The 27,973-nt window shown below is 29.9% G+C and overlaps 6 protein-coding genes across 17 annotated transcripts in view; 2 read left to right on the forward strand and 4 right to left on the reverse strand.

Moving 5' to 3' along the window:
- Nucleotides 1-4,045, forward strand: part of LOC126871340 (follistatin-related protein 5-like) — a 47,745-nt gene extending 43,700 nt beyond the window's left edge. The window contains exons 11-17 of the mRNA XM_050630024.1: nucleotides 970-1,091; nucleotides 1,320-1,457; nucleotides 1,551-1,766; nucleotides 1,850-2,000; nucleotides 2,091-2,291; nucleotides 2,367-2,513; nucleotides 2,586-4,045. Of these exons, the coding sequence (XP_050485981.1) occupies nucleotides 970-1,091; nucleotides 1,320-1,457; nucleotides 1,551-1,766; nucleotides 1,850-2,000; nucleotides 2,091-2,291; nucleotides 2,367-2,513; nucleotides 2,586-2,815 (1,205 nt within the window). The 3' untranslated portion in view covers nucleotides 2,816-4,045. The remainder of the gene's footprint in view (nucleotides 1-969; nucleotides 1,092-1,319; nucleotides 1,458-1,550; nucleotides 1,767-1,849; nucleotides 2,001-2,090; nucleotides 2,292-2,366; nucleotides 2,514-2,585) is intronic.
- LOC126871336 (uncharacterized) lies at nucleotides 2,958-10,904 on the reverse strand. 4 transcript variants are annotated; one of them, XM_050630017.1, is made up of 15 exons: nucleotides 10,751-10,904; nucleotides 10,423-10,640; nucleotides 9,708-9,942; nucleotides 9,507-9,616; nucleotides 9,414-9,446; nucleotides 9,004-9,284; nucleotides 8,655-8,925; nucleotides 7,838-8,565; nucleotides 7,313-7,585; nucleotides 6,424-6,681; nucleotides 5,535-5,843; nucleotides 5,222-5,439; nucleotides 5,029-5,145; nucleotides 4,828-4,946; nucleotides 2,958-4,758 (listed from the first exon to the last, which is right to left on the reverse strand). In XM_050630017.1, the coding sequence occupies exons 3-15, from the start codon at nucleotides 9,914-9,916 to the stop codon at nucleotides 4,586-4,588; spliced, it is 3,099 nt and encodes a 1,032-aa protein (XP_050485974.1). In that variant the 5' UTR covers nucleotides 9,917-9,942; nucleotides 10,423-10,640; nucleotides 10,751-10,904; the 3' UTR covers nucleotides 2,958-4,585. The 4 variants fall into 4 exon arrangements, with proteins under 4 accessions (XP_050485974.1, XP_050485972.1, XP_050485971.1 ...); XM_050630015.1 differs by having other exon boundaries at nucleotides 9,414-9,616; nucleotides 10,445-10,640; XM_050630014.1 differs by having other exon boundaries at nucleotides 9,414-9,616.
- Nucleotides 10,905-11,288: 384 nt separating this feature from the next.
- Nucleotides 11,289-16,824, forward strand: LOC126871342 (type II inositol 1,4,5-trisphosphate 5-phosphatase). 2 transcript variants are annotated; one of them, XM_050630032.1, is made up of 19 exons: nucleotides 11,289-11,512; nucleotides 11,714-11,891; nucleotides 11,986-12,166; nucleotides 12,288-12,422; nucleotides 12,508-12,623; nucleotides 12,702-12,844; nucleotides 12,917-13,090; nucleotides 13,198-13,360; nucleotides 13,443-13,621; nucleotides 13,701-13,922; nucleotides 13,999-14,134; nucleotides 14,212-14,391; nucleotides 14,452-14,548; nucleotides 14,618-14,755; nucleotides 14,826-14,923; nucleotides 15,196-15,373; nucleotides 15,450-15,577; nucleotides 15,656-15,767; nucleotides 15,837-16,824. In XM_050630032.1, exons 2-19 carry the CDS (start codon nucleotides 11,826-11,828, stop codon nucleotides 16,001-16,003), a joined length of 2,613 nt encoding a protein of 870 aa, XP_050485989.1. In that variant the 5' UTR covers nucleotides 11,289-11,512; nucleotides 11,714-11,825; the 3' UTR covers nucleotides 16,004-16,824. The 2 variants fall into 2 exon arrangements, with proteins under 2 accessions (XP_050485989.1, XP_050485987.1); XM_050630030.1 differs by having other exon boundaries at nucleotides 11,756-11,891.
- Nucleotides 16,825-16,909: 85 nt separating this feature from the next.
- Nucleotides 16,910-19,717, reverse strand: LOC126871359 (importin subunit alpha). 2 transcript variants are annotated; one of them, XM_050630073.1, is made up of 8 exons: nucleotides 19,560-19,717; nucleotides 19,093-19,194; nucleotides 18,635-18,945; nucleotides 18,287-18,542; nucleotides 18,080-18,218; nucleotides 17,629-17,987; nucleotides 17,213-17,545; nucleotides 16,910-17,132 (listed from the first exon to the last, which is right to left on the reverse strand). In XM_050630073.1, the coding sequence occupies exons 2-8, from the start codon at nucleotides 19,156-19,158 to the stop codon at nucleotides 17,037-17,039; spliced, it is 1,560 nt and encodes a 519-aa protein (XP_050486030.1). In that variant the 5' UTR covers nucleotides 19,159-19,194; nucleotides 19,560-19,717; the 3' UTR covers nucleotides 16,910-17,036. The 2 variants fall into 2 exon arrangements, with proteins under 2 accessions (XP_050486030.1, XP_050486031.1); XM_050630074.1 differs by lacking the exon at nucleotides 19,560-19,717 and adding an exon at nucleotides 19,311-19,502.
- Nucleotides 19,560-22,274, reverse strand: LOC126871392 (vesicle transport protein SFT2B). 3 transcript variants are annotated; one of them, XM_050630157.1, is made up of 5 exons: nucleotides 21,688-22,274; nucleotides 21,550-21,563; nucleotides 21,389-21,431; nucleotides 20,843-20,960; nucleotides 19,560-20,754 (listed from the first exon to the last, which is right to left on the reverse strand). In XM_050630157.1, exons 1-5 carry the CDS (start codon nucleotides 21,723-21,725, stop codon nucleotides 20,626-20,628), a joined length of 342 nt encoding a protein of 113 aa, XP_050486114.1. In that variant the 5' UTR covers nucleotides 21,726-22,274; the 3' UTR covers nucleotides 19,560-20,625. The 3 variants fall into 3 exon arrangements, with proteins under 3 accessions (XP_050486114.1, XP_050486113.1, XP_050486111.1); XM_050630156.1 differs by having other exon boundaries at nucleotides 21,262-21,431; nucleotides 21,688-22,142; XM_050630154.1 differs by lacking the exon at nucleotides 21,550-21,563 and having other exon boundaries at nucleotides 21,262-21,431; nucleotides 21,688-22,146.
- A 375-nt stretch (nucleotides 22,275-22,649) lies between these two features.
- On the reverse strand, nucleotides 22,650-27,906 carry LOC126871341 (nuclear factor NF-kappa-B p100 subunit). Of its 5 annotated transcripts, none has more exons than XM_050630027.1 (19): nucleotides 27,888-27,906; nucleotides 27,602-27,719; nucleotides 27,080-27,217; nucleotides 26,856-27,001; nucleotides 26,572-26,738; nucleotides 26,301-26,439; nucleotides 26,040-26,181; nucleotides 25,856-25,960; nucleotides 25,651-25,762; nucleotides 25,426-25,553; nucleotides 24,970-25,173; nucleotides 24,831-24,898; nucleotides 24,498-24,743; nucleotides 24,248-24,371; nucleotides 23,761-24,005; nucleotides 23,518-23,673; nucleotides 23,311-23,427; nucleotides 22,953-23,207; nucleotides 22,650-22,882 (listed from the first exon to the last, which is right to left on the reverse strand). In XM_050630027.1, exons 3-19 carry the CDS (start codon nucleotides 27,204-27,206, stop codon nucleotides 22,778-22,780), a joined length of 2,586 nt encoding a protein of 861 aa, XP_050485984.1. In that variant the 5' UTR covers nucleotides 27,207-27,217; nucleotides 27,602-27,719; nucleotides 27,888-27,906; the 3' UTR covers nucleotides 22,650-22,777. The 5 variants fall into 5 exon arrangements, with proteins under 5 accessions (XP_050485984.1, XP_050485986.1, XP_050485983.1 ...); XM_050630029.1 differs by having other exon boundaries at nucleotides 27,594-27,719; nucleotides 27,888-27,904; XM_050630026.1 differs by having other exon boundaries at nucleotides 27,877-27,895.
- Nucleotides 27,907-27,973: the final 67 nt, after the last annotated feature.

Raw genomic sequence — 27,973 nt, forward strand, 5'->3', positions numbered from 1 at the left:
TCTTTGAGTAAGATGATTGCCAGATGTCGATGCGTTTCCATAGTACAGGTGCAGCTTTCCCTCGAGGGCGGCTAGCATCTTTTTCTAACCACCAACATGGAAATTGACCAATTAACAGCAACGTCAATTTCCCTCACTTTCTGAACGAAGGCTGTCCTCGACGAATCCGATGATCTCGTCTCCTTAGACACACCCCATCATAGTTTTCCTCTGCAGCATCGTCGCGACGGAAAGTCATTCTCTCATGAGGTCGTATTAGCGAGTACTTAGCGTCTGTACGCTCGGTGGATATTCCACGTTTTAACAAAGAGTTAGTTTAGTTATACTTCCATCGTAGCCAAGCAAGTCAAATACGATTTGAGCTTTGGAAGAAAGCGCATCCTGTTATCCCGTTGACCGCGGATTCGTTATTGAACCTAGGATCATTGTCATTAGCTTCTCGAGTATCTAATTACCACGGTTACTTGTTAACTTCTGTAATAATCGTATTTGCACTAGTCAATGTCTTCTCTATTGCATAACGACAATGTGTAATCCAAATGAAGATTCGTTTCACGCCCCTAACCCTAATTCTAATGTAAATCCGACATCAGAAGTGGGAACAAATCTCGAACAAATACAATCGGATAAATTGACGACAATTGTTTAATTACGCCTATGATAGAATCTAGATTACGGTGTTAAGGGATTTTCCCGAAGTTCCAAAGGGAAGGCTCCGATGTCCTTTCATCTTCGACATATATATATATCATTTATCAGTTATGCGATAAATTAGTTACTTACTATACATACCATATGCATAAACCTGTTCTCCTTCTACATGTTGGATAAGGTAATATAATACGTATAACGCAGTGTCAGTTAATGAAAAATAAAGAAGGAAAAGTAATTGTATTTGCAAATATAAAATATAGATCATTTATTGATCACTAATTTCGATAAATTAATAACAATTATGTTCTTATCTAGCGACCGAGAACGAAGAGCGGAGATTCTTCTCTTTCCACGAATGGGGCATTTTGGTATACGAACCGTCTGCTTGCCGACCACGACATGAAATTCGCTCTACGGATGTGATACCTGGTACACAGGTAAAATTAAACGTGTTATTAAATAATTGTAGTATAAACGATTCTAAGCTTTCATAGTCGAGATTGCTATTGTTCAATAAGTTTTTAAGTGTAAGTTGCATTTTGATTCGAATATTACTGTTGTTATATCGACGTTGTGAATACTTTCAAATACTTAATAGTTATAAATGGTAGCCTGGACTAACAAATTCATTTTCATGTTTTCATGTATTAAATTTCGTAACTTAGGAATACGTGTGTGGCATTAAGGGTGTCCCTTGTTCATGGGGACGCGCGATTAATGTAGCAAATCGATATGTGTACGTCAGTCAACCAGATAAAGATCGCGTACTTGTCATCAGTGAAATACAAATGGTTATAGTCGATGTGAGTAAATTTTAATTTGTCAATATTGACTCTATTCGTTTAATACAACTACTACGATTAAAAATAAATCTTACTCTCTTTATAATGTATTAGGTGGTACCGACCGACAAAAACCCTGTTCAGCTCTGGTATGTTTCCTCTCTCGATCAAGTATGGATATTGAACTGGCGAAACGAGAAAGACATCGATGTAAAAACGGTGCAAGTAATAGAAGATGCTGCTCAGAAAAAAAAGCACCGAGCCATTCGACCAGAGCCTATCGATGCGCAATTTGATATAATCCAAAATATTTATATTCCTGAATCGCAAGTAAGTCTCTTAATCATTGAAAGTTATCATCCACTCTGAAATTACGTAAACGTAAGTATTACCGTATACTTTTCATCTTTTAGGATATTGAGAACGTGTTCAAGTACGGTTACGTGAGTCATGCGAATCAACGTAACATGTATAAACTTGATTTAAAGAATATGAAATATACACGTAGCGCTGATTTAAGTTCTTATAATTGTGTTCCAGTGAATGTCCAATTTTCAGTCCTATGTGAGTAATTTATTTTAGTTATGTATTAAATTGATAAATGTTTGATACATAACTGAAACAATCTATAAATATACCTTACAATTTTTTCAGATGGATTTGTAGTAATCGAATGTCAAGAACCGGTTACCAACCGACCAACAGGCCAATTGTTGTTAGATTATTTAACTGACACCGTTCTTGCATACAAACCAAATCTTTTAGGGAAACCAACTATTTCACCCGACTCTCGGCACCTTGTCACGTTAGACAAACAAGACACAGGCGTAACTCTAGTCGTACAAGAAGTATCATGTAACTAGAATTTATTTTTTCTTTATAAGATTATTAACGGTATTACTAATAACAATTAACCAATCCTTTTCTTAGCCGATGGTTTGAAATTCGCATTTGACGTAAAAACGACATTGAATATCAGCGATATCGCGCTCTATCCATCACAAACGACGCACGGTTATGATATTTACGCATCATCCATTGACAAAGAAAACATTCTCTTCCTTGATCTGTCCACCGGTATGATGAAAATTTTAAAACACAATAATATAATACTGCATCAAAAGTTAAAACATTAATTTTTAACTATAGGTAAAGTGGAAATGATAACAGGCGTGGGTAAAGCAACGTCGCCTAATTTAACAAAATGGGGAAACCCGAATAGACCAATTGTACAAAGTGGCATATTTGGTAAATATATGGTCAGCCCATCTAGTGATGCACTATTCGTTTTAAATGGTGAAACCCGAACAATAAATTGCGAGATTGGAGGCCTGGAACATCCTGGAGCAGTGGTATGGTTTACAGTGTCTTTACATTAAACAATCGAAATTTTGACAACGATACACGGCGCGCATAGATAAAGAAAAGTAGCCAAGCACAGAAGAAACAGTGATATGTACATCACCATTTGAACAAAAGGGTAGAATAATTGTAGTTTTGTTAGGTTAGAGAAAGGAACGGTTGAAACAAATTTTGAGAAATATATTCTAACACCAACATACCATTATTCATGGTTATCGTTAAAATATCTAAAAAGTTTCCGAGTACTGCTCTTCAATAATTAACGGCGTATTTTTGACACCATCGAGCAAATAAACGTTTTTGATCGTTACAATACAAATATTTATCGCGAAACATTTAACGATAAGATTTTTAATGTACATACCAAAGATCGTCTTTTACATACATATTTAACGTACCTAATCATTACCCTATCGGTGGCCTTAGTTTCCCTCGATTTTGCATATCTCAATCTTTGTACTAATATATTTCTCTTTCGAATAAATTTTTGATGGCTATAAGAATACAATTACAATTCTTCCAAATAGCAATTAGAATAATGTTATTTCTTACCCAACATGTACTATAAATTATTAAAACCTAATATTATTAAACTCAATATAACAAAACAATTTAGAAATTTGGCGATTTCTATCTCTAACGATATATTAAAAGTTTTTCGTTAAATGATATCAAGAGATATTAATGTTATAGCCAAAGATTCGTCAATAACTTGTATATCGTAGCTAAACCGGTTGATTAGAAAACAAGAAACAATCACGAAATTACATAAATCGAATGAACACAAATATAATACAGTATAATCACTTCGTAGTTGGCAGGTTTTAACCGAAAAATTAGAACCATTTCTTTTACGATAATTTTTACAATAATCTATCCGGCAAAGACGTATAATACAGTCATCGGGTCACAAATAGTATATTAACAACGGGTATGATGATTATGTATTATAACGCATGCGTGTGTCCATTGTACGCGTGAAAATACGAGCGCATATAACAAGTAAAATGAATACCTTGTAATAAAATTACAACAAAACTAATTTAATAAATAATCTGCAAATACAAATCCTTTTTGCTACAATGTACATGCAGATTACGAACATCTTAGCAGTCTTGTATCCATTCAGATAAAAAGGAAATAGTGATACAGTGAATGGTTACGCTCCATCGTTAAGAATCGTACTTTTAAGTGTGTCTAGCCGTAACGTTCGCCTTTATTCACTAATAAATTACGTCTGTTCAAAACCCCAAAGTCTACTTTAATCACCTACTGTACAAATTCGACGTACGTTTATGCACTAATCTGGTATAAATACGCTTAGTTCTTTCCAAATTATCAACTCTTCCTTGCACAACTGCTGTTTTCCACGATTAATGTCATTAACAATCTGGTAATTACACTATACTTTCCAATTCAGTAAACAATCACCGATAAAATGCACAAATTTACCCCTAGTGATAGATACAATTGACAGTCAATGAATTTCCACGTGTATATCCCGCACGCTATACCGTCTGTAAAATGTTTTACAGACAACAGTTAAAACAGCATCAAATTGAATAAGGAAGGAAAAGAGACACAGAGGCAGACCATGAACGAATTATTAGGAAAAATAGATCGAAAGATTTGTAAGCAGTTTTCCATTCAATATGACATAGTTCGATCAACATATAAACGCAGCACCTTGTAAACTCTTCTCTTGATTTCCCAGTTACTCTTCTGTTTCTCACACTTTGTATATCACTGGCACTATCTATTTGCCAGTTTCTTTGTTCCAGCACTGGTTATATATTGCACGACTTTAAATTGGTCCCTTGCCGACTGTAAAAAAGTATATATGCGTTGCTAAAATCTTCCTCCTGAGGTTTTTGTCTGCTTGTAATTTCATCATTGTAGTAGTACCACATATCAGTGCGAGGATTTTTTGCGTATGCTGTATAGTGTCCAGCTGAGACCCCTTATAACACATAACAATACATAAGAACATCATTTTTAACTACGAATGAAATAAAATGAAGATATATACCTCCAAAATGACAAACGCATGCATAAAGATCGTATAAGTGTTGTCCAACGCTCAAACCAACCAAGGGAAATGTAACTTTATCGTCTAACTTCATACTAGTACACTCATAAAATACAAATCTATAATAAACAAAATACAATTATCGTATTTTGCAGAACAAATTTTATCTTTACGTCGCCATACAATCAAAAGTAAACATACCGTTTCAAATATACTATAAGGAACTTGGGATATCTATGAACTGTGAGAGTTTTCGTAGCGCATCGATTTCGCTCGCATTTTGGGCAAAACCAAGGGTTGTATTCGTCTAATGTTTCACTATAAAATATTATTTATTAGTTATTTGAAAAATTTGTGGAACTAGAAAATTTTAATCATTAATGATAAATTTTACCTTTGACTAAATGCTTGAAGACAATCATATAAAGACAAAGGATGATGAGGCCTTTGTTTGCTGACGCTAACATGATCAATGGGCGATGCGATCTTAGGAACCTGTTCCGTATAACGTACAGCTAGAGTATCACCATTACACAAGATTACCATACCCGTTTCGGGTACACTGCACCCTGTACAATGTGTAGTATACATGCAACGAGAACAATGATGCCCCTATTAAGAAAGGTACATTCGTTAATATATTTAATTCTATATCAAAAACTATTTATATTGAGATTAAATCCACAAAAAATAATAGAGATTCTAACCTGTCCTGTAACAAAATGAAGTGTATAATTTCCTTCTTGTGGTACATTTTTTCTTACAATATCATACAAGTCCTTAGCGTTTACTCTTGAAGGTAATCTTACTAAATGCGGATATCCAAAAAGTTTTGTTCCTTTACGATTGTTTGTCGTTTCATTTGTTGTATCATGTCGCAAGACCAATGGTACATTTAAGATCCTAATTGCAGGTCTTGGTCTGCCTGTTTGATCTATTTTAATAAAGGATGATGCAGTCATATAGGTTGAACACATTGGACACATTTGCGGTTCCGTTTGATTTTTGAAGTAATTCTGTTAAATTAAACATAAAACAATAACTTAGAAAGTTTACATTGTAACATGTGAGATTTAAATATGTACTTAAAGTTCAATTTTTGCAATGTGATATGACTGTTAAAGGATAATATAATACCCTCAGTATACAGCAGCTTCAGATTAGTCTGAATTGAGTTCCAAAGTATAAATCTTTTGGCTTGCGGATTGTACTCAAATAGCGAATCATACGGGTTTCCATCTTTTCGTTTCCAAGTACCTCTACTTCGAGCGAAGTTTCCTGGGCTAATTGGCAACAAAAAGCTATTTCTGGTTCCCGTACGTACCCTTATGATACCGTCCGGCTAGAACGTTTATTGACTGAATCTCAGACCTTCCCGAGGTGAAAACGTGGTAACTATGTACCTTGCCTGTACACCCCTTCCGCTAGATTGAAGCTGCCGTTTTCATCATCGGGTTTACGTATTATACCAATTACGATTATGCGAATAAAGTATCAATAATAATGTAAAAAAATAAATTAATAGGAAATTTTGATCGTTTAATGCTGTTCATTCTTGCGAACATATTAGAAAAATTAAGCTACAGAGTAGCCTACCTCAATACAAGTATCGCACATAACAAAGTTGCAACTATTTCCGCTATGCTTTTTCAAATCTCCGTCCAATTCTTCGAGACAAATTGTACATGGAATTTCTTCTCCCATAACTGTACATTTTTGACAGGAATCAGCCTCCGATATACGATCTCCACCACCGTCTGATACTGAAGTGTACGCATCAGGAGGTTCCGTGAGTTCAAAGGCATATATAGATCGATTTGTATCATTGATGTGTCTCAAGAGTGTATTGTCATCCTTAAATGTAAAACCTTGATGTACAATCCAACAATGACAATTCCGTCTAGTGTGATAAGTTACAGCAAACAAGATACATAATTCCTGATACCTACGGTGCAAGGGTAAAATAATATAATCGAGGAATGATGGCCATAGTTGGCCAATAACAAGAAAGTATATAACGAAAACCAAATTAAACATATATAAAAGAATACAGAAACAAAGAAATTGAATCTGTGTGATGGAATGTAGCCTCGTAACTAAACTTTACGCTACGAGAATGTTCTTCCACAACATTTACTCTCGGAGAGCAGTATCAACGATTATCGAGACTACTCGATAAGCCGCCTTCTTCACCCTCCATAATTATTCTCGCATTAACATATAGACCCACGCACCGTTTTTCATGATATGGAATAAAATTGAACTTTATTCCTAATTAAAACAAATAACTTGATACATCCTTAAAAAACATATTGGATTAAAGGATTATTCTAGTAACCTCATTATCCAAATATCTACTAAATCTGCAGACTTCTTTGAAATATCATAAACTCACAATGTACTGACTAAACGAATAAAAATTTCTTAATATATACATACATGCGATAGGAATTAGTTAAGGAGGAGTTAAGTTCTATATGCTTACCAGAATCTTTGATATATGATTTTCTAAAACTTCGGCAAGTGCAATATTTCTTATTGCAATGTTTTCTTTGCCAAGTGTTTTTAGTAGCTCCTTTTTCAATTTCCCAATGCGTGATTGCTTATTTAATGAAACAACACACTTTATAGGTTGATCACCATTTGCGGGAACATATGTAACGTTTAATTGTCTTTCCATTGCATGGGGCAGCGGTACTGATAAATACATGAAAGGTTCATATGTAACAGAAACATGATTACATACTGCACAAACAACCTATAAAGGAAATATAACAATGAAAGTTATTTCAATCTTATATATAAATAACATGTATATTTGTAATTTAAACATTATCATATATCAGCAAAATGAGACCTGCTTTTTATGCTTCGCAAAGCAAGAAGGTATAACTGCTGAAGTTTAATATAGGAAACATTTTACGGTAAAAATCAATTATGTATGTAAATTACCCCAACGCAGTCTCCATAGTATGAACATAAAGTATCATATATGATACAATAGATTTACCTTGCTTTTAAACTGTCCCTGGAAAGTATCAACGATAATACTTCTATTAGATTTTAAATGCTTTGCCCAATGTTTGTCGGCTTCAAGCTCATCTTGTGTCTCTATAGTACCATTTCCATAGCTTTGTGACATTCGTGTACATTGAGAACTAATGCTTCCTTGACCATCACGTTTATGATTCTTCTCTTGATCATCCAATCTCATACGTTTTACATTACATTTTTCTAAGCCATTATCATATTCTATATCAGAACCACTTGATGCATAATCTACACCACAATTGACTTTTTGAACATTGACTTCCTTTATTCTTTTGATACTGACACTTTTATTGTCAAAATCATGATTTTCCATTAGATTTGAATTGTCTAAAGGCATTCTACGAACATTTTCCTTTGGAAATTTTTGAGAATCATAATGAATCTCATTATTACATTCTTGTTGTGTTACTAAAAAGTTTGCATTGCTAGTTTTTGCTTCTTTATGAATATCATAAAGACCATGATATTTTGGTACATTTTTCGAAAGTTCGATTAATGTTTCCAGCCTTAATGAAGGCGTAACTTCACTTTTCTTTTCATCAACTTCATTGTGAATAAACGTACTTGACTTTGCTTCAACAGTTTCATCAGAATCAAGTGTTTCTTCATCATCTTCACCATCATTCAAAGGCGATCCTCGTGGCGAATTTGCAATACTATCTAATTCACCTATTGGTGAACCTAAATCTAAAATCAATTAATTTTTATAATTTCTGCGTATGTACGTATGTATATAATTTTCACTTATTATAAATCTATATTAAGTATATTTTTACCTCTTGGTGAACCTGCCATAGTAACATTAGGGCTATTTGGACATTCTGGTGATGGTAAGCAATCATACATTTCCAATATATCTGTATTACAATTGGAATTACTAGTGGCAGTGACTGGGGACATCATTTTCCCATTTGAATTCTCAATTGAATTAATAGAGTTGGCAGTGGTTGTAGATGAAGGAGTTTGACAATTTTTTGTACACTTTGCTGTATTCATTTGTTCATGTAAAGAATCCAGTAAAAGTGCAAGAAATTCTTGACAATCATGCTATTAATTATTATTTATAATAATTATTTAAATTATTCAATAATAATTAAACAATTTACAAAAATATCTTATAATTACCTGTCTATTATCTTTAAACTGTGAATGATACGCGCCCAATGTCTGTTTAAATTCAGTAGGCCTAAGGACACTATATTTTCCAGACCACATTTTGCCAAGAAGTACGCTAAAATGTGCCATTAATGATCCTGGAGGAGGTAGTTTTTCCCCTCCCTGCTGTATATCCAAAAAATGTCGCAGGACGGGTGGTGTTGCAGTCAAACATTGCAAACCAGCAGCCATAAAACAAGTATTACCAAGGTTACGAAGACCACATACTCCAGCACGTAAAACTACATCTTCTATAACATAGAAACACACAAAAATATTACTATTTAATGAACTTAATAAAGAAATTCATTTCAAAATGAAACTTTATTAGAATACATAAATACATGTGTATACATAAATACATAAGAATTTATACACACCCATGGGAGAATCATCTTGAGAATCTCCACCTTCTGAAAACAAATTATTTAGAGCTGGAGTACCGGGAGGTAAAAATGGGCCATACTCTATACCAGTTCCGCTATCACCAATAGGATCTGCACCAACATCTGTGAAATCATTTAAACCAGGTGGTGGTGGAAGTGGAATAGCATAATCTGATGTAGAACTATTTGCTTCAGTCCTATAACAAAAATGTTGATGTAGACCAATATGATTTGTTATATATAGCAATATATATTGCTAACTATTTGAACAAGTAATATTAATGATACCATGTATCTTCTATGCCCATATTAACTTCTGATGAAAGCAGTTTATCTTCTTGAAGAGTTAGAGTATGATCTAAAGAAGACGTCAATGGACTGAGACCAGTAGAATCTAACACCTCTGATATCTCTGCTACTTCAGGCAGATAAAAGATTTCAGACGATCCAATCATTGAAATATTTTCTACTTCTGAGACATCCACCTTATTGTCCATTCAGATAATAAAATAGCAAGTGTTACCTAAAAGTATAATTATTACAAAAGAAAGAATCAATGTACATTTGTTAAAATCAACATTATATCTTCTTCTAACATAAATACATTTTCTTCAAAAAGTTTTTCCATATTAATGCTTTTTAAAATAATTAAAGCTTACATTTGTCTTAACAAAAATTCATGAAATTAGTAATTTATCTATATAACAAATACAAATCTAATATATACCAAGGTATATATATAAAATACTATGAAATATTACAATACAGAGTACATTTACTAGAAACAAAAAGGTTTTATAAGATTTATTTGTTGCTTTGTTTTTCTTCTATTTTTTTGTTAATATAACATGCATTACTTAAGTATGTTTTATTTACTATAAAATTAACGATAAATAAACATGAAGGAACATTACATGAAAACGTAAATGCCATTTCAAACTAGACTTTTACAAATTATATTATATTACATAAAATCATCAAACAATACTTAAATCATCCTAACCTAAGACGTCGGGGACGATTACCGCGAATTCTTTGGCGTCCTATTCTTGTAAGCCGGAAAACTCCTTGAGGAACAATTATTATCGATAACTGGATTTTTTTGTTTTTTATAAGTAAGATTATGTTATATTGGCTAGTACACTGATCAATATGGAAGAAACTGAATTCTATAGTCTATAAAAGTACAACTAGACCTTGCCCACTCAAATCGTAATCATCCTGTAATGTTGTAATACCATAAATTCGATATAAATTTACACAGAAAAACTATACAATTTCATATTTAATATGAGTGCATAAAAGAAAAAACAAAAACAATATTCACTTACATTGCAGAAAATCCACTTTCTTCTTCGTGAAGTATCTATACCGCCATTGCAGTAAACGGCATGGTCAATGGAAGCGTTAGAAAAAGAAGATTTACCTACGGCGCTTCAGGAAGTTGGCATATTTTCTCATTTATAATGTAGGTACTTCCTGCTTCCTAGGGAAATTTCATTTGCGCGCCTAAAATTGTATTTTACATTTGATAAAAGTTTTCGTTTCTACAAAAAATTATTTTATGAAAGACGATATGGATATATCAAAAAACAATACATATTCCTTTTACTTCAGAAGAATTATATCTAATTATATATATAAATAAACAAATTATACAGATACATGTATGTAAATATGTAAATATTTTAATAACGTTTTATTTTATATAAATGAATTAGAAGATCTAACTAGATCTAACTGATTTTAACGAGTTTAATAAGAAATCCTTTTATCTTTCTTTTATCTCATGGAAACACTCCATTTGTGTATACACATTTTCATTGACGAATATATGTATATACAACACCCATACACATATTGAAACTAACAAAGCTATATATCTACTGATTTCTTTGACACACACGAGGGAAACAAATTTAATCATGTCTAATGTCAATTATCGTACTTTGTCACTCCTTTCTCCTCAGTGATAAATTAAACTATATAGTATAAATTAATTAGTAATTGTACTAGAACATATTTTAAAAAGATATAGCAGTCTATATGAAAAAAATACAATGATAGCTGAGTTTTAATACAAATAAGATAAGGTAATGTTTGATCTGGAAAGAAAATAACATTTTATGACGAAAATTCGTTAATAAAAAATAACTATTTTATTTAGTTTTAAGAAAATGATATTATTAATACTACTAAGATTATTTTGATTCATTACTATTAGTATAAACAAGCATGTACATTATTCTTATTGCCACTCTTATTAGACATAATAATAAATAAATCTTTGATAGAATTCAATTATAATTTCATTAATATTTTACACTTATATGAAGAGTATTCATCCACCACACAAGGATTTTCTATTAAGTCTTTCAAGGAATAGATAATACTTTATTGATAAAAATGTCATCATCAGAACAATCAATGATTGTACAATCGAAGTTTGTCTCAGGGGAGACTGTAATAATTGTATCCTTTTATTAAAAAGCAGGATTATTGTCTCTTGCGTTTTTAAAGAATATATATAAGATATATATTTATAAAACCTTAATTATTTATAAAGGCAATGGATGCATCATTGATACAAGGTTGGGTTAAAGCTGCACGAATTATAGCACTTCTTAACAAGGGAACCACTCATGCATTGGTTATTTTAATTACTTCAAGAACACCTCCTCAAGTTTATAGTGATCTTACCATAGAAAGAGTATTGCCTATTGATCAAGATTTTAAATGTAATATAAGTATGTAATTCTATTTAATTATTTACATGTTTAATAATCAATTTATATGTAATTACAAGTTATAGTTGAACTACAACTATTATAATATTTTATCTACAATTTATCAAATTTCATTTATTAGATACTGATGAAAAGCAACAAGATGGTTTAGATGTTTATCTGAATGTTACATCAAGGAAATTACACCTTGTATTTGAAATGAGGCCTGGAGTAGCAACTAGCTCCTTAGTGTCTGAGATATTTAGGGCTATAGAAGGTAATCATGTTATTTATCATTTAATTTTATATTATCAACAATATTTTTCTATTAATAGTTGATATATGTTTTTTAATCATTATAGTATATCAAAAAACCAAGAATTCAGCATCAGAATTTTTGTGGGTTCAAAAATTGACAGGAAATACACGTAATTTAAGTTCTAATACCAATGAAGAAATACAAGATAATACTGATCCTGTTAGTAGTTATACTAATTTTTATTATAATGACATTTTTTAGAAATTAATAATGAAAATTTTAAAATATTCTTTATAGTTGGTAGATTTAGAAAGTCCAGTTTTAGTTGTAACAAGACGCAGCATTGCTTCTGGCAAATCACCAGTAGCTGCCAGAGAATCAGCAGTACGATATCAAATGGCATGCAAAGAAGATGATTATACATACAGTAAAACATTTCGGTCTGTTTTATTTTCCTTATATATTAAATATGAAATATTTCTATTTGTCAGTCTATAACCAATTTATTATAGTATATTTATTGGTACATGGAATGTAAATGGTCAACCACCAAATGGTATTAAATTGCATGAGTGGTTGAGTTATGATAAAACACCTCCTGATGTATATGCAATTGGATTTCAAGAATTAGATTTAACTAAAGAAGCATTTCTTTTTAATGATACTCCAAGAGAAGAAGAGTGGAGGTATAAAATTTATAACGAAATATCTACGTTTTTATAATTATTTAAAAACATTATTGAACAGTATATCAATGTTATTATTGCTATTCATGCTATTAATATGTTTATAGGCAAGTTGTAGCAAAATCTCTTCATCCAGATGGTGTGTATGAACAAGTAGCTATTGTGAGATTAGTCGGTATGATGTTACTTATATATGCTTTACATGGTCATATACCTTATATAAAAGATGTATCAGTTGATACAGTAGGTACTGGTATCATGGGTAAAATGGTAATATTTATCATGTCTCATAAATGATTAAACATCTCAAAATTCAATATGTGCGATATTATAGCAATTTAAATCTTATCAGGGTAACAAAGGAGGCGTAGCAGTAAGCTGCTCTATTCACAATACATCGATTTGTTTTGTTAATGCTCATTTAGCAGCACATTGTGAAGAATATGAAAGACGAAATCAAGATTATGCAGATATATGTGCGCGATTATCTTTTGCAAAATATGTCCCACCTAAAAGTTTTAAAGATCATGAGTAAGTGTTTTATTCAAATATTGTTTCAGAGTATATATCAACAGAAGTACATTTAAAAACACAAAAATTTTTAATATAGCCAGATCTATTGGTTAGGAGACTTGAATTATCGAATAACAGAAATGGATGTTCTAGCTGCTAAACAACATATAGATGCAGAAAATTATGCTCCTATCTTAGCTTTAGATCAATTAGGTCAACAACGACGATTAGGCCGTGTTTTACAAGGATTTCAAGAAGCAGAAATTACATTTAAACCAACATATAAATATGACCCAGGAACCGATAATTGGGACTCAAGGTTTCACAATTACATTTACAATTTTTCTCTTTGTATTTAAAAACTTTTCATTGAGCATAAACGTATATAATCACAGTGAGAAAGGTAGAGCACCAGCATGGTGTGATCGTATACTATGGAAAGGAGAAGCAATTACATCAATAGATTATAAAAGTCATCCTGAATTAAAAATTTCAGATCATAAACCCGTTAGTGCAATTTTTGATTCTCAGGTAAATATAAATATTTTTTAATAATATATAAATCATATATTCTTGAGCTCTATATTTTTATATCTAAAAATTTATAGATCAGAATCATAGATATGACAAAATATCGTAAGATTCATGAAGAAGTTATGAAAAAACTTGATAAGTTAGAAAACGAATTTTTACCACAAGTGATGGTTGATACAACAGAAATCATATTTGATACTTTGAAATTTCTTGAACCTAGCAGCAAAGAACTTATTATTGCTAATACTGGTCAGGTAAATAAATTTTTTAAACTTATACACTTATTGTGTATATAATAATTATACTGTTCTTAGGTACCAGTTCAATTCGAATTCATAAAAAAATTAGGCGATGCTAGTTATTGTAAAGATTGGCTGGATATAGAACCGTTTAAAGGTTTTATAAAACCAGGTATGATTTCTACCCCGTTTTCTTAATCTGATTAGATATTTTATAATCTTATTTATACATCATATTTAGGAGAGAAATGTGATACTAGATTCGAGATATATGTCGACAAAAGATCGGCATGTAAATTAAATTCTGGAGAAGATAAATTATATGATATTTTAATTTTACATCTTGAGGGAGGAAAGGATATATTCATAACTGTTACAGGTAGCAATACTTTTAGTCGCTACTACATTGCTTTTAAGAAACAAAAAGGCAGATTATATAATTTTCTTAGGTACTTATGAAAGAAGCTGTTTCGGATCTTCAATGGAAGCTTTAGTTCACATTCCAGTACCAATTAGAGAAATTCCTATTGGTAGATTAATGGAACTCGTAAGCGTATTACATATATATATAAATTATATGCATAAGGTATCCTATTTAAATTAATTCAATTGATGCTGCTGGTCATTTGGGAAAATTTTTTTACATCAAATTATGTGTCCTTTCAAATCGTTCAATTTTGATCTGAAATACCTTTTAATATCATCAACAGTTTCGAAGATATTTGAATGGTACAATTTAAATGGGGCATCCTGTATATAAAAGAATAAAACTAAAATACTACAGTTAAGTTAATATTACTTTATTTTATCAAATTGTAGGAAAATAATAAAAATCTTTCTCAAGAACCATATGCTATACCTAAAGAAATATGGCTATTAGTTGACAGATTGTATCGACATGGTATAAAAACGACGGGGCTTTTTGAGACACCCGGACTTCCCAGTGAAATTATAGCAATAAGAGATTGGCTAGACAATTGGAGCCAAGATCCAATGCGTATCCTAATCTAAATATCTAACTTACAATCTTATACATTATTATAAATAATTCTGATTCCTTAACTTCTACAAAGCTGGTAGCGTACATTCAGTTGCGGAAGCATTACTTTTACTTTTAGAATCTACAGCAGAACCTTTAATCCCGTATAATCTTCATAGTGTATGCTTATCTGCAGCAACAAATTATTTACAGTGCAAACAGGTGTGTAAATCTGTAATTATTTAAGAAAAGATAATACTATATGTTATGTTCCATATTATTTAAAATATTTTGTCGTAGATTGTAATGCAACTTCCAGAAATAAGGAGAACAGTTTTTGTTTATATTTGTTATTTTTTGCAAGAATTATTAAATCATACTCAAGATAATGAATTGGATGCCAAAACCCTCGGTAAGGCTCTACACTATACTATGTATTACTATAATTAATAAACTTATTTGTTATTCATTTATATTGTAGCAACAATATTTGGATCAATTTTTTTAAGAGATCCACCAAGAAGTAGGTGTGATAGAAATCAAAGTAGTCGTACTCAGATCGTCCAAGCAACAATTGACCGAAAAAAAGCTGCATTTGTTTATCACTTTTTAGTAAATGATCAAAGCGACTTTATTCTTGGCCGATAGTAATTAAACTTAAAAACAAGTATTTATTAAATGCAGTGCAGCTAATGCAAGCTTTAAACGAAATAAAATGTTTTGTTTAGGAGAAAATTTTATAGGTAGCAGCATGTTAAATAAATATTTTATGACATTAATATTTCTATAATAGTACTTAACAATTATGCGAACAAAATTTTTATGATGAAATAATGCACGTATATAAACAACTTGCCAATCCAGAAACGTTTTAAATGAATACATCGTGTGCTTACATGACATACTCCTATAATCAGATAAGTAAGAAATTCATATTATAATTTCATCTAGTCTTTGTAGCCTAAAACGGTTAAGTATGTATTATACATGACTTTATTTATAGCAAGAAATTGTACTGACTTAAGTTAATTTTATATCAGCTTGTAATTATTATTGAATATTTAGAACTATGACACTGAATATATAAACTACTTGTTCAACGCTTATGACTGTATTATATAAGATTATTTAGAACTACACTATCAATACATGTTAACTTTTGTATCAAAATTTTATTAAAAAATACATATAAATTGTAATGTATATAAGTAATGTAGTTCATAATATTTTATAGACACATAATTTAATAAATCACGACAATTACATGTATAATAAAAAGACATGAAAATAATCCATACATAAAATTTAAACAATGATTAAATACAAAAATTAATGTTTCAACACGTGTGTATTGTAAATTTGAAAAAAAGACACAAAACATTAAAATGATTTTAGAATATCACAAAATACATGATTCATACATTACAGAATATTCTGAAATTAATACCAGGAATGATAAATAGTGAACTCTACTAAAAGGAAAAATAAAAACAAATAACTCAAAAGTTATATATAGAGAGGAACATTAATTGGAAATTGATGTCCAATAAAGCATTATGAAAGAGACAGAAAATTTCGTTTTTAATGTTCATTTTCAACGACAAAAGGATGTAAATCTATTTACAAAATGAACTGAAACACACACTAGTATATTAAATGACGTAAAACTGATTAAGGGGTTTTAAAAATTGAATCCGCTCTGTGCAGTTTCAGTTGTTTTAAACTCCAACTGACCATCAGCTACTGTAGGTGTTGCCAATGTTGATTCCTGTGCCTCCTATAAAAAAAATCTTTTTATATGATATACAAGTACAGTTATTGGTAATTAAGTACTAAATTTTTCATAAATTTTCTTACAGGTTCTGAGAAGAAAGTATCTATCATTGCAGTAGCTTTTTGATATACTTGTTCTACTTCATGATGCTGTAAAGCTTCTAATTTATCCAAACCTCCAACTTCTTCTATCATAATGGCTACTCTATCAACTTCTCCCATTTTTTCTGCTGCACTGCAGATGTTACTTAAACCGTCAAGAACAACAATTATTGTTTTCCAATCTTTAGCTTCCAAAAGATTGCAAAATGGTCCAAGCACTCCCAACTGTACTAATTGGGCTAATTGTTGTACTGATCCACCTGATGTCAAATTTGTTACTGCCCATGCTGCCTCCTTTTGAGATTTAAAATCTCCCTAAAAAATAAAACATGTAATTATAATTAAATACATTATAATACTCTTAATAATTAATTAGTTAAAAAACATAATTTACTTACACACTCTAGAACATGTATCAAAGGTGGTAACAATGCAGCATTTATAACTTCTTGAATTTGTTCCATGTTTCCAGCAGTAATATTACTGATAGTCCATGCTGCCTCTTTAACAATATTGAGGCGATGATGTTGTAGCAATAAACCCAAATATTGTAAACCACCTGCTTGTATTATTGCATCTGTTTGCGCATCATTGCCTGTAACTATATTACCAACAGACCGAAGTGCTGGTGTTAAGACTGTCACTTCAGTTGAACCGAGTAATTGTACAAGTTTTGGAATAACTCCACAATCAACGACTGCTTGTATTTTATCGTTAGGACCATCAGTAAGATATGAAAGAGCCCAGCAAGCATCAGCTATAATGAAAAACTTGTTTATAGTTACAAGATTTAGATTTATATTTATAATTAAAAATGCAGCAAATGTTAAATAAAAATAATCAATTTACCAAGTATGTCTTTGTCACTATTGCTAAGTAAACGATTTAGCACTGGAAGAGCGGTTCTCACAACATCAAATGGAGGTGGAGGATTTTTATTACGACACAAATTTGATAATGTCCAAACAATGTTACGTGTAAATGTTATCTGTAATGATAACAAACTTAATAATACTATTATACCTTCATTAAAATAAATATGTATATTGTACATACAGAAGTGTCAGGCTTAATTAACTCTAATAAAAGTGGCATAGCATCAGTTCCAAGAACAAGATCTCGAGCCATTGCTCCATCTCCAGCAATGTTTCCAAGTGCCCATACTGCTTGTTCAGCAACATTAGGTGATCCAGATTTAAGTAATGCAACCAATTTTGGTATAGCACCATGTTTAACAACAACAAGAGTTTGTTCTGATGTACCAGATGCTACATTCGTTAAAGCCCATGCTGCTTCAAATTGCAATGCAGTGCTACAAATATTTAATATAAATAATATTTTACACATACACTGAATAAGATTAAAACAAAATTATTATATATATGTATATATATATATATATACTTGTGATGATAATCCAAAAATTCAACACATAGTGGAACAATTCCACGCTGTATCATATTATCTATAGGTGGACTCTTTTCCCGGCTTAACATTTTTCTACATGTCTGCGTTGCTTGAAGTCGAATTGTTTCATCCAAAGATTCCATGCCAGTAACAATTTCATCTATAGATGAAAGAAGTGAATGATCACTTTCAGTCACAGAGCTTTGTGATTCTTTGCCTATATTTAAATTTCGTCGTTTTAATAACTGTTCATCTTTCCTAGCTTTACGTAATTCCACTGATATTTCATTTCTTCTTCTACGTGCTTCCTATAATAGTAATTTGTACAACATTGCATAAAATAATAATTCAAAAGTTCATTTTTACATATATGGAATATATTTGTTAATGTAACATAATATTTTATATATTTTTATAAATTACATGTTTTATAAATATATAATTGATTAACTTACTTCATGTTTGTAATTGAATTTAAAATTAGCTTTACGACTATGGCAATCAGCTTCTGGCGCAGGCATTTTCGTATCTTAAGCAAATTAGATCTAAATTTTCTTCTGTAAAAATATAAGTAGTATGAATCACTAATGTATGCAATTAAAAAATAGGATGTAACTTTTAATAAAATTCTACAATATATAATTAAAAGAATATGAAGTTTGTTCTTTCCCACCTACTAATTATATACGTAATGACTTCGGCGTAATTGCATGTAATGATTATGATATCCTGTCAGATAGCCTAGTATAAATGCGAACACTGTATTATATTGCAAATCGCGTTAAAATATTACGCTAAATATTTTAAATCTACGTTTCCTAACGGTTATTTACTGTCTTTTTTTCAGTTCTTCTCTACGTTATATGACATCTATCTATAGTGCAATTTTAAGTATATGTTAAAGTTGAAAAATTTCACTTACTGAAAGTATGTCAATAAATATTAAGATATGCAGAATAAAGGATGGATTATCGAACACTTCATGAACCGATCGCGACCCGCGCGTTAAAGGTATAATGGCTGCTAAAGAATTTTCTTTGTACTTAGAACCTGTTGCTGTTAATCGAAGGACGTAAAAGAAATTATTGTTTATACCTTCAACCAACTAGGACTTCCATCCGTGTATGACGAAATATCGTATTGAATCATGATTGGTGGTTGCAATTATGATGAGATGTGATTGGTTGTTCAATATTCAACGTTTAATTTTTAAATGAAAACAAACTAATCAAAATACCATTTACCTTCATGAATTTCATATAATCTGTATTATTAAAATAAAATAATCCATTTAACTTTCATAATCTTTTACTAATCTTCATGATACTTTTAAATAATGAAGATGTAAATCGTACTTGAAAAATTAATCGTAACGGAACATTTTAGCAATATTTTAAATTTATGTTTTTTCAATGCCTTCTAGTTTATTATTAAAATTAGAAAGCGAATTTTTTATAATTACATTATTAATACAATTTTAGTTTAATTATAGTAATAGTTAAAGCAAGATTAACTCAGTGTTATACAAAATATACATTTACAGACATACATATTTGTAAGTAGAAGATAATAGATAGATAAAAAGATAAAGAAATTCATATTACGAGCAATAAATAATTTGATTTCCATTTAATATATAAAGTTATTAATACACTGTACAAAGATTAATAAATATAAGACGTAATAAACATTACAAAAGAAATAACATTATAATATTACATATCTTACATAAACTTAGTAGATTCCTTTACTTTCCTTTATTTACAATATTATAAAATATTACAATATTAAATATATATGCAAAAACATCTTATCACATGAGGTATACGTATATTTTAATTGTAAAAATTTCTATTTGATTAATACTACATTGTGCCTTAAGTTAATTTTTTATTTCAGTTTATAATTTATATAATATAAAATAACAGTATATAAGTTTGAACATTTTTGTTAAGTTAGAGATATTATTGTACGTTTTGCAAGCTTTTTCATGTGATACATGATTCCAGAGTTTTTCTGACAGCATCACGTGCATAGGGGATATAAGATAAGGAATACCAAGTCATTGCCAATGATTGAATAATTATAAACATAAGAGCCAATCCAGGATTTTTCAGCTAAAAATATGCATATTAATTGAGTTAAATGTTATTTTATATAGGAAATAATATTCATGTATAACAAACTTTATTATATTATACTTACATGCAAAGCTGCAAATAATGTCATTACAATTGCGATAAATACTAAAACAGTTGCCACGACTCTTGTTGGTGCAAACATCTTCTTAAACTGATTGAATGGACCCATCAAAAAGCATGTGCTATGAATAAAATAAAAAATATTTTTCTTTAGTCAGAATTATATGATTATACTCAACTATAAATTTCATTGAAAACAAATATTATGTGTAATTACAATAAAATAAAGGATTATTAGGAAAATGATTACACTGAATCTATGCTAATATAATTTTTGTAATTCTTGTTATACTATATTGACGAATTCACTGAATTATTTATTGTTGAGGCCCCTGAAGTAAAGAAGCAGATTATAAAGAAAATGTATCATGTAAATACTTAGATAAAAGTTTAATGATATTCGATTTTAATATATTATTCTACCTTGCTAATGAGATGATATTGCCTAATGTATAAAATACAGCAAATACTGTGAGTCCTTTGTGTAAAAATAAGGCAAAGGATCCAAGGAAGGAGCAGAGGATACCAACAATAAAGCAAATAGCAAAACCTTTTATTCGAGTAGACCAACTTAACGTAGATTGATCCATAACCTAAAAATAAAAATTTATACAATTTATCTTAAATTTAAAACTTCTTCAAGTGTTGATATATACAGTTATGTTGAAAAATATACACAACTTTGCATCCTGTTTTACTCTACGAGCTTACCAAAAAATCCACATCTGTATTCCATTAAAAATTGTATGCATTCATAACAATAATTCCATATGAATAAAATAAAATTATATGTATACCAAAAAACTAATATTATTAATAATTATATAACTTTAATATGGCATTAATTACCTGAGTAATAATACCACTTTCTTCATCGCATTGATCATTACCACTTAAAGCTCTCCTTAACTTATCCATCTTCTGTTTCAAATTAATTATTATTTTTAAAAAATAACACTTTTACTTTAATATTTTTAAATCAATACACTATCCTTTCATAAAATTAAAAACGATCTGTCTTTCGTAAATATGATTCATTTCAACATTCAACTATGATTATTATAATGTAAATATTATTAAAATTGAAAAAACGATAATCTAATACAAAATGTTATAAAATTTTTCACGCGGGAATGAATAGTATACTATGCGCAACAGCTGTTCCCTGTAAGCTCCACAATTGAATACATGCTTTATTTATCATAAAGATGCTCCTTCTATCTTGAATGTAAATACGTAGATATACAGGTTGTCTTTAAAAGGCATTCAGTGATGCAACATAATAAATTTCTTAAGACCTATAAAATCGAAATTTTTAAACTATATAAACAATTAATTATTTTATTTATAGGTTGGGATGATAAGAAGTACATGACACATAAGTTTGGTTGGACTATGTATCAATATTATCTGTATTGTGATAAATAAATGTATTGTGAATAAAGTAAATTACGAATTACATTTAGTAGACTTGTATAATAAATTATTTTAATACAAAAAAGTTCGATATACATAGTACTTTTATATGTCTAAACCGTTAGTGTAAAATATAATTAAATATTCAAATACTTAACATTCGTTTATACACACGCACACGCACGCACGCACGCACGCACGCACGCACGCACGCACGCACGCGCGCGCGCACGCACGCACGCACGCACGCACGCACGCACGCACGCACGCACGCACGCACGCACGCGCGCACACACACACACACACACACACACACACACACACACACACGCACGCACGCACGCACGCACGCACGCACACGCATACGCATACGCACACGCACACACATATACATGTATAGTAAATATTTTTATCACATTTTAATAAATGTAACTGTTATAAAATTAAAAAGTACATAATAGTGATGTACAATTAGTATATGTACATTTCATTATGTAAATATTTTTTGGAACAAATGGATATTTTATGAACATGTAGATGAAATTCCATTTATGTAATCTGCTGCTTCTTCCTCTTCAATTTCTCTTAACACTGTTTGTATATCTGTGAGAGATAGGGATGCCTCTACCTAAAAGTTTTGTATATTTCTTATTATCCAAGATTTTAGTAGTCTCATAATAATAAAATATATAACTTACGTCAATGTAATTTAAAAGAATCAATGATGGACTTGTTAAATCATATTGAAATGGTTGTAATAAGTGTTCAACACCTAAATGTTTAGCAAGTTTTTGCCATCCTTGTGTTTTGTCTAAAAGGGTAGACAATTCTTTTTTATGTTCATCATTTAAACAACTTGTTTGTAAATTTTCATCTTTTAATTCTAACTTTGTAGCAACTGAGCACATTTCACTTGTGGTTTCCCCAGGTTGATCATTAAAAAGCTGTAAAATCTTTATAAAAAATGTATTTTTTATTAAAAACCTTACTATAACTGCGCATGATAATAAATTTTTAAATCAATATTTTCACATGTATATATAAAATAATAATTACGTCTGGTTTATTCATAGCTAAATCAAATGATGACTGCCCAATAGTTCCTTCTATATTTTCGTCTTCTGAATCTACTTCGACTTTCACATTAATATGTGATTCGTTTTTTTCGTCCACCTATTGAAGAAATCAAATAAAGAATATTATATATCATCTGAAGCATCCGAAATTAGAATAAAATATTTTTTACAGAAAAAAATAATGTACATCATCTGACTTCCGATTATGATTTTGAATATGCGGATCTGCACCATGTTGTATTAGTAATGCACACAGTTCTTTTGCTCGTGTTCCTGTATGTACAACTGCAGTATGCAAAGCAGTATTTCCACTAAAGTTTCTTTTATTCACAAGTATATTTGTCTATAATAGTAAAAATATTTAAATCAAAAATATATTATAATCATTATTAATAATTGTGTATTTATATTAAAATAATAAGTAACATGCCTTTTTGAGTAAATATTCAACTACATTTTTATGTCCACCTTCAACAGCTATATGTAATGCTGTTCGACCATAAGACATATCAGTATTATTTACATTTGCTCCGGCACGAATAAGTGAACATACTGCATCGTATGATCCTGCTTCAGCTGCAAGATGTAATGGCGTCCATCCAGCATCATTGTGTGCTTCAATGTCTATTCCTTTTTCGACTAGTAATACATCAACACACAACCCAGCATCGGGGACTAAAATATATAGGTGCATTAAAATGACTATTAATTGTAGGTATTTTAACATTTTTTTTAAATCTCCTTTTTTAGAACTTTTTAAGCACTAGATTCTATTTTTATCTATCATAAATAAATTATAGCAATTATGAAATACGAGAAAAAAAATTATGATATAAAGAAATAAGAATTAATTTAGTTTACATATATTTATTATATGTAATTGTATGTCAGTTTTACTTCTTAATAATTTAACATACTTTTTACTGCTGCATGTAGTGGAGAGAATCCATGCTCATCTGTTCGATTTGGATCAGCTCCAAGCATAAGTAATGCTTTTGCAGTTTCAGGTTGGTTTTGCAAAACAGCATAATGCAATGGGGTCTAAAAATAAGATATTATATCTATTAAACTATATTCAGTACATTTATAAATATCCTAATTTGAAATGTTAAAATCAATTTAAAATTAATGTAAATATTTTATAAATATTTTAAAAAGTATATTTACTTTTCCAGAACTATTTTGGCTATTAACCAGCATTTTACAATCCTTATTAGTACATAATAACATTAACAGGTATTTGATAACATCACGTTGTCCGTATCGAAGTGCTGCGTGTAACGGCGAATCCCCATATGTTGATCGGTCTCTGAATAGCTTTTGGACATGTTCTTTTACATTTTTTACATCCATTTTCATACAATGCATAATTTCAATAAGTATATTTTTAGCGAACATTACATCATCCTGGCACTAATAAAAGAATATTCACATTATTTATTAATTCAAAAATATCTTATAGATGACTTAATATAAATTGAAAATAGAAGAAATATATACTTGTACAGTTGATACGCCATCAGTGGTTAACATATTTTCTTCACCATTAACGAGCAATTTTAAATAATCTACAAAATGATGCAATTAAAATTTTTCAATAAATTCTATCTTAAGAAAGAAAAAGAGATTGCTTACTTACTGTCAACATCCATATCTTTCAGAAAATCTTTGCACACTGGTGTTGGAGGACCTTCAGATAATAATTTTATTATTTCTTTAGATAATTCTCGACTGCTATTACTTAAGAGTTCTGATGTATTTTCATTTCCAATACAATTGGGACTTGATAGTATATGTGAAAATTCCGAACTTCCAGAATGAGATATTCGTTGACGTTTCCTACCTAAACATTTATTACTGTCATTTTGAATGTGCAATTAGAGTTGTGTCGGCTTATGTCAAAATCTTGTAAGTTTGTAACCACATATGTATGTTCAAGTACTTGCTATCCGACTTGATTGCCTCCCAACCTGAATTTAACCCAAAGATATCTTTAGGTGTCTGACATAATTATGTGATTTTCAACTTTCAGGATCTTGACTCAACACGAACCTATCTTCAAGTATCTGCACATCCCTTAATATTTATTTATTACCTATAATCCTATCACTTGGTTTGTAATAAAATTTTTTTGGTTCAGAACAACCTCCATCAGACGGCCGTTCTAACTGTATGAAAACTTCTTTTGTCGTTGTGATATTTTGATCTTTATATGGTGGTGTTCTACAAAAATATATATATATATATATATATATAAGCTATTATATATTTTATTTGTATGTCAAAAGTTGAGGTAGCCTATTCCTAATACACAACTTACCGAAATACAATAGCATATTGATGATGTACATCCAATTCTGAAAAACGTCCATATGCACTCCAAATTTCACAATCATCCTCATTTAATTCAAAAAATTTTATTTTAATATTTTCTATAACAAAAAATATTGTATTAAAAGTATTTGTATAAAATTATGTTACTGCTTTTTATATTTTGTAAATCAACAAACTAATTTAATAATTACTTTTTCCTACTTTTTCTACCAGTATGAATACTTCTTCTGCTCCCTCAACACTACTAGTGTGTTTATCAATTCTGCATATTTTAAGTTCTCCAGTTAATGCACTCTCTATCAAATAGTAGATATTTTTTCAATTATTTTGCTTCTATAAGATGTATTTTTAAATATTCTATTATTTTTCACTTACTAAGATTATTAATAGCATGTGAATATACAGGTTCTGTTATTGGCCTCATAATTCCATGATCATCTAAGATGAATGCTTGAAAACACAGTGCAACACTATTCAAATTCATACATTTTTGATAATTTTCAGCATCAACTTTAATCTTTAAAGTAAAATGTACACTTAATTAAAAGCTTAGAAAAAATATGGGAGAGTATACTATATAGTATACATATATATTAATATAGTTAATATAAATGATAAGGTATTAAAATAATATACTTGTGCTTCCTCTCTAGTAGTAAGAATTGCCTTCATATTTTCAAGTTTCTTTTTCTCTAAAGCTTCGGCTTGCATCTTTTTTATAAGTTCATCTCTAATATGCCTTTTTCCTGTGTGTATAATTGCCATTCCATGGAATCTAGATATCATATAATACTAATGATGTATAATACGAAATAGTAATAACATATCAGATTTTAATATATAATATAAAATTTACAAAAAATATAGTATGTAACACATGTAATATATAATATATAATATAACGTACATTGCAGTATATCCAACTTCAGAAGATACTGTGATATGATGTGGATCATCATAATCATGACCACCATCTCTACGAATTAATCTATGAGCATGAGGAATTCTGTGACTGCCTTCGTCAGATGTAACAAGTGTACACCGTATTATTGCAGACTCCAGGAAATTATTTAACTAAATGAAGTATTAGTGTTATTTATTTATTATTTAAATAATTTAAAAACTCAGAATGTCTGATCTTTTTTATCAATATCAGATAAACATTATAAGAATAGAATGACAGATATATACTTGTACTGTTGGTGCATTCTTGTGACGATTAATAGCACTATTTGATCCCGCTAAACTTCCATGTGTTCCCACCATTTCTGATTTGTATCGAAATCTAAATTTTTCTATAGGTTGTTCCAAGATTGTTATAGATGGCTCTCCAATAACTTAAACAAAGCAATGATATATTTTTCAGTACCTTTATGCAAAAAAAAGGAAATCATATATTATAAAAAATTTTGTACCTGTCGTATCATTTAATGTTAAAAATTCATTGCCCTGTAATGGTGACAATGTAGTAGACATAGGTGAATTGACGCTCACTGTCGCTTGAGATCCACTAAGTGGACTATAAACACCTTGATTGTTCATTGCTTGTAAATCTTAAAGAGAATAATATATGTATATGTAAATGAATATTTCTATGTCATATGTACATATATATATTTCAAATAATCTATTATGTGAATTCTCATTGAACATTTGTTTAAAGTACTGAAATTAAAAGTAAATTAACAATTACCACATTCATAAGAATAAAAATCCAGATTTTCAGAAACTGGAACTGCGTAATTCTCGTAAACTTCAGGCATTATGCGTTATTAGAAAATTATCACACAACTAAATAAATATTCACTACTTCAAATATAATATTTATAAATATGACGATATTTATATTGGACAATATATAACTATATAAAAAAGTTTACAAAAATAACAAAAGATTTAACAGTTCGGTACACCTCTCTAGATACGCACTTACTCACCGAACGTGAATATTTCTTATCTCAATTGTATATCCCAATATAACCTTGATGTTAATGTAGGTTTTTCCCCGTCAAATAACCAATCATTCTTTAGAAATGGATTTTCCGTAAGAAAGGGCTGTAACAAGCAGTTAAAAAACCCCACTTTATATTATGGTTTCATACGAATTTTATAAGTAATATTAGAAATTTTTAATATTTTGTATTTGTTTACTAATTATGGAAAATGATTGTGTTTTTTTCTTCTTTATCCAATTTCATATATATATACATACAAAATTCTCACATGATATTAGCCGCTCCTGTAAAAACGTAATCAAATGTACTCGAAACTACATTTCATAAAATTGACAAATGTCAATGGTGGGGATA

This window comes from Bombus huntii, chromosome 11 (assembly GCF_024542735.1).
Source record: "Bombus huntii isolate Logan2020A chromosome 11, iyBomHunt1.1, whole genome shotgun sequence".
In the NCBI taxonomy this organism is placed as follows: Eukaryota; Metazoa; Arthropoda; class Insecta; order Hymenoptera; family Apidae; genus Bombus; species Bombus huntii.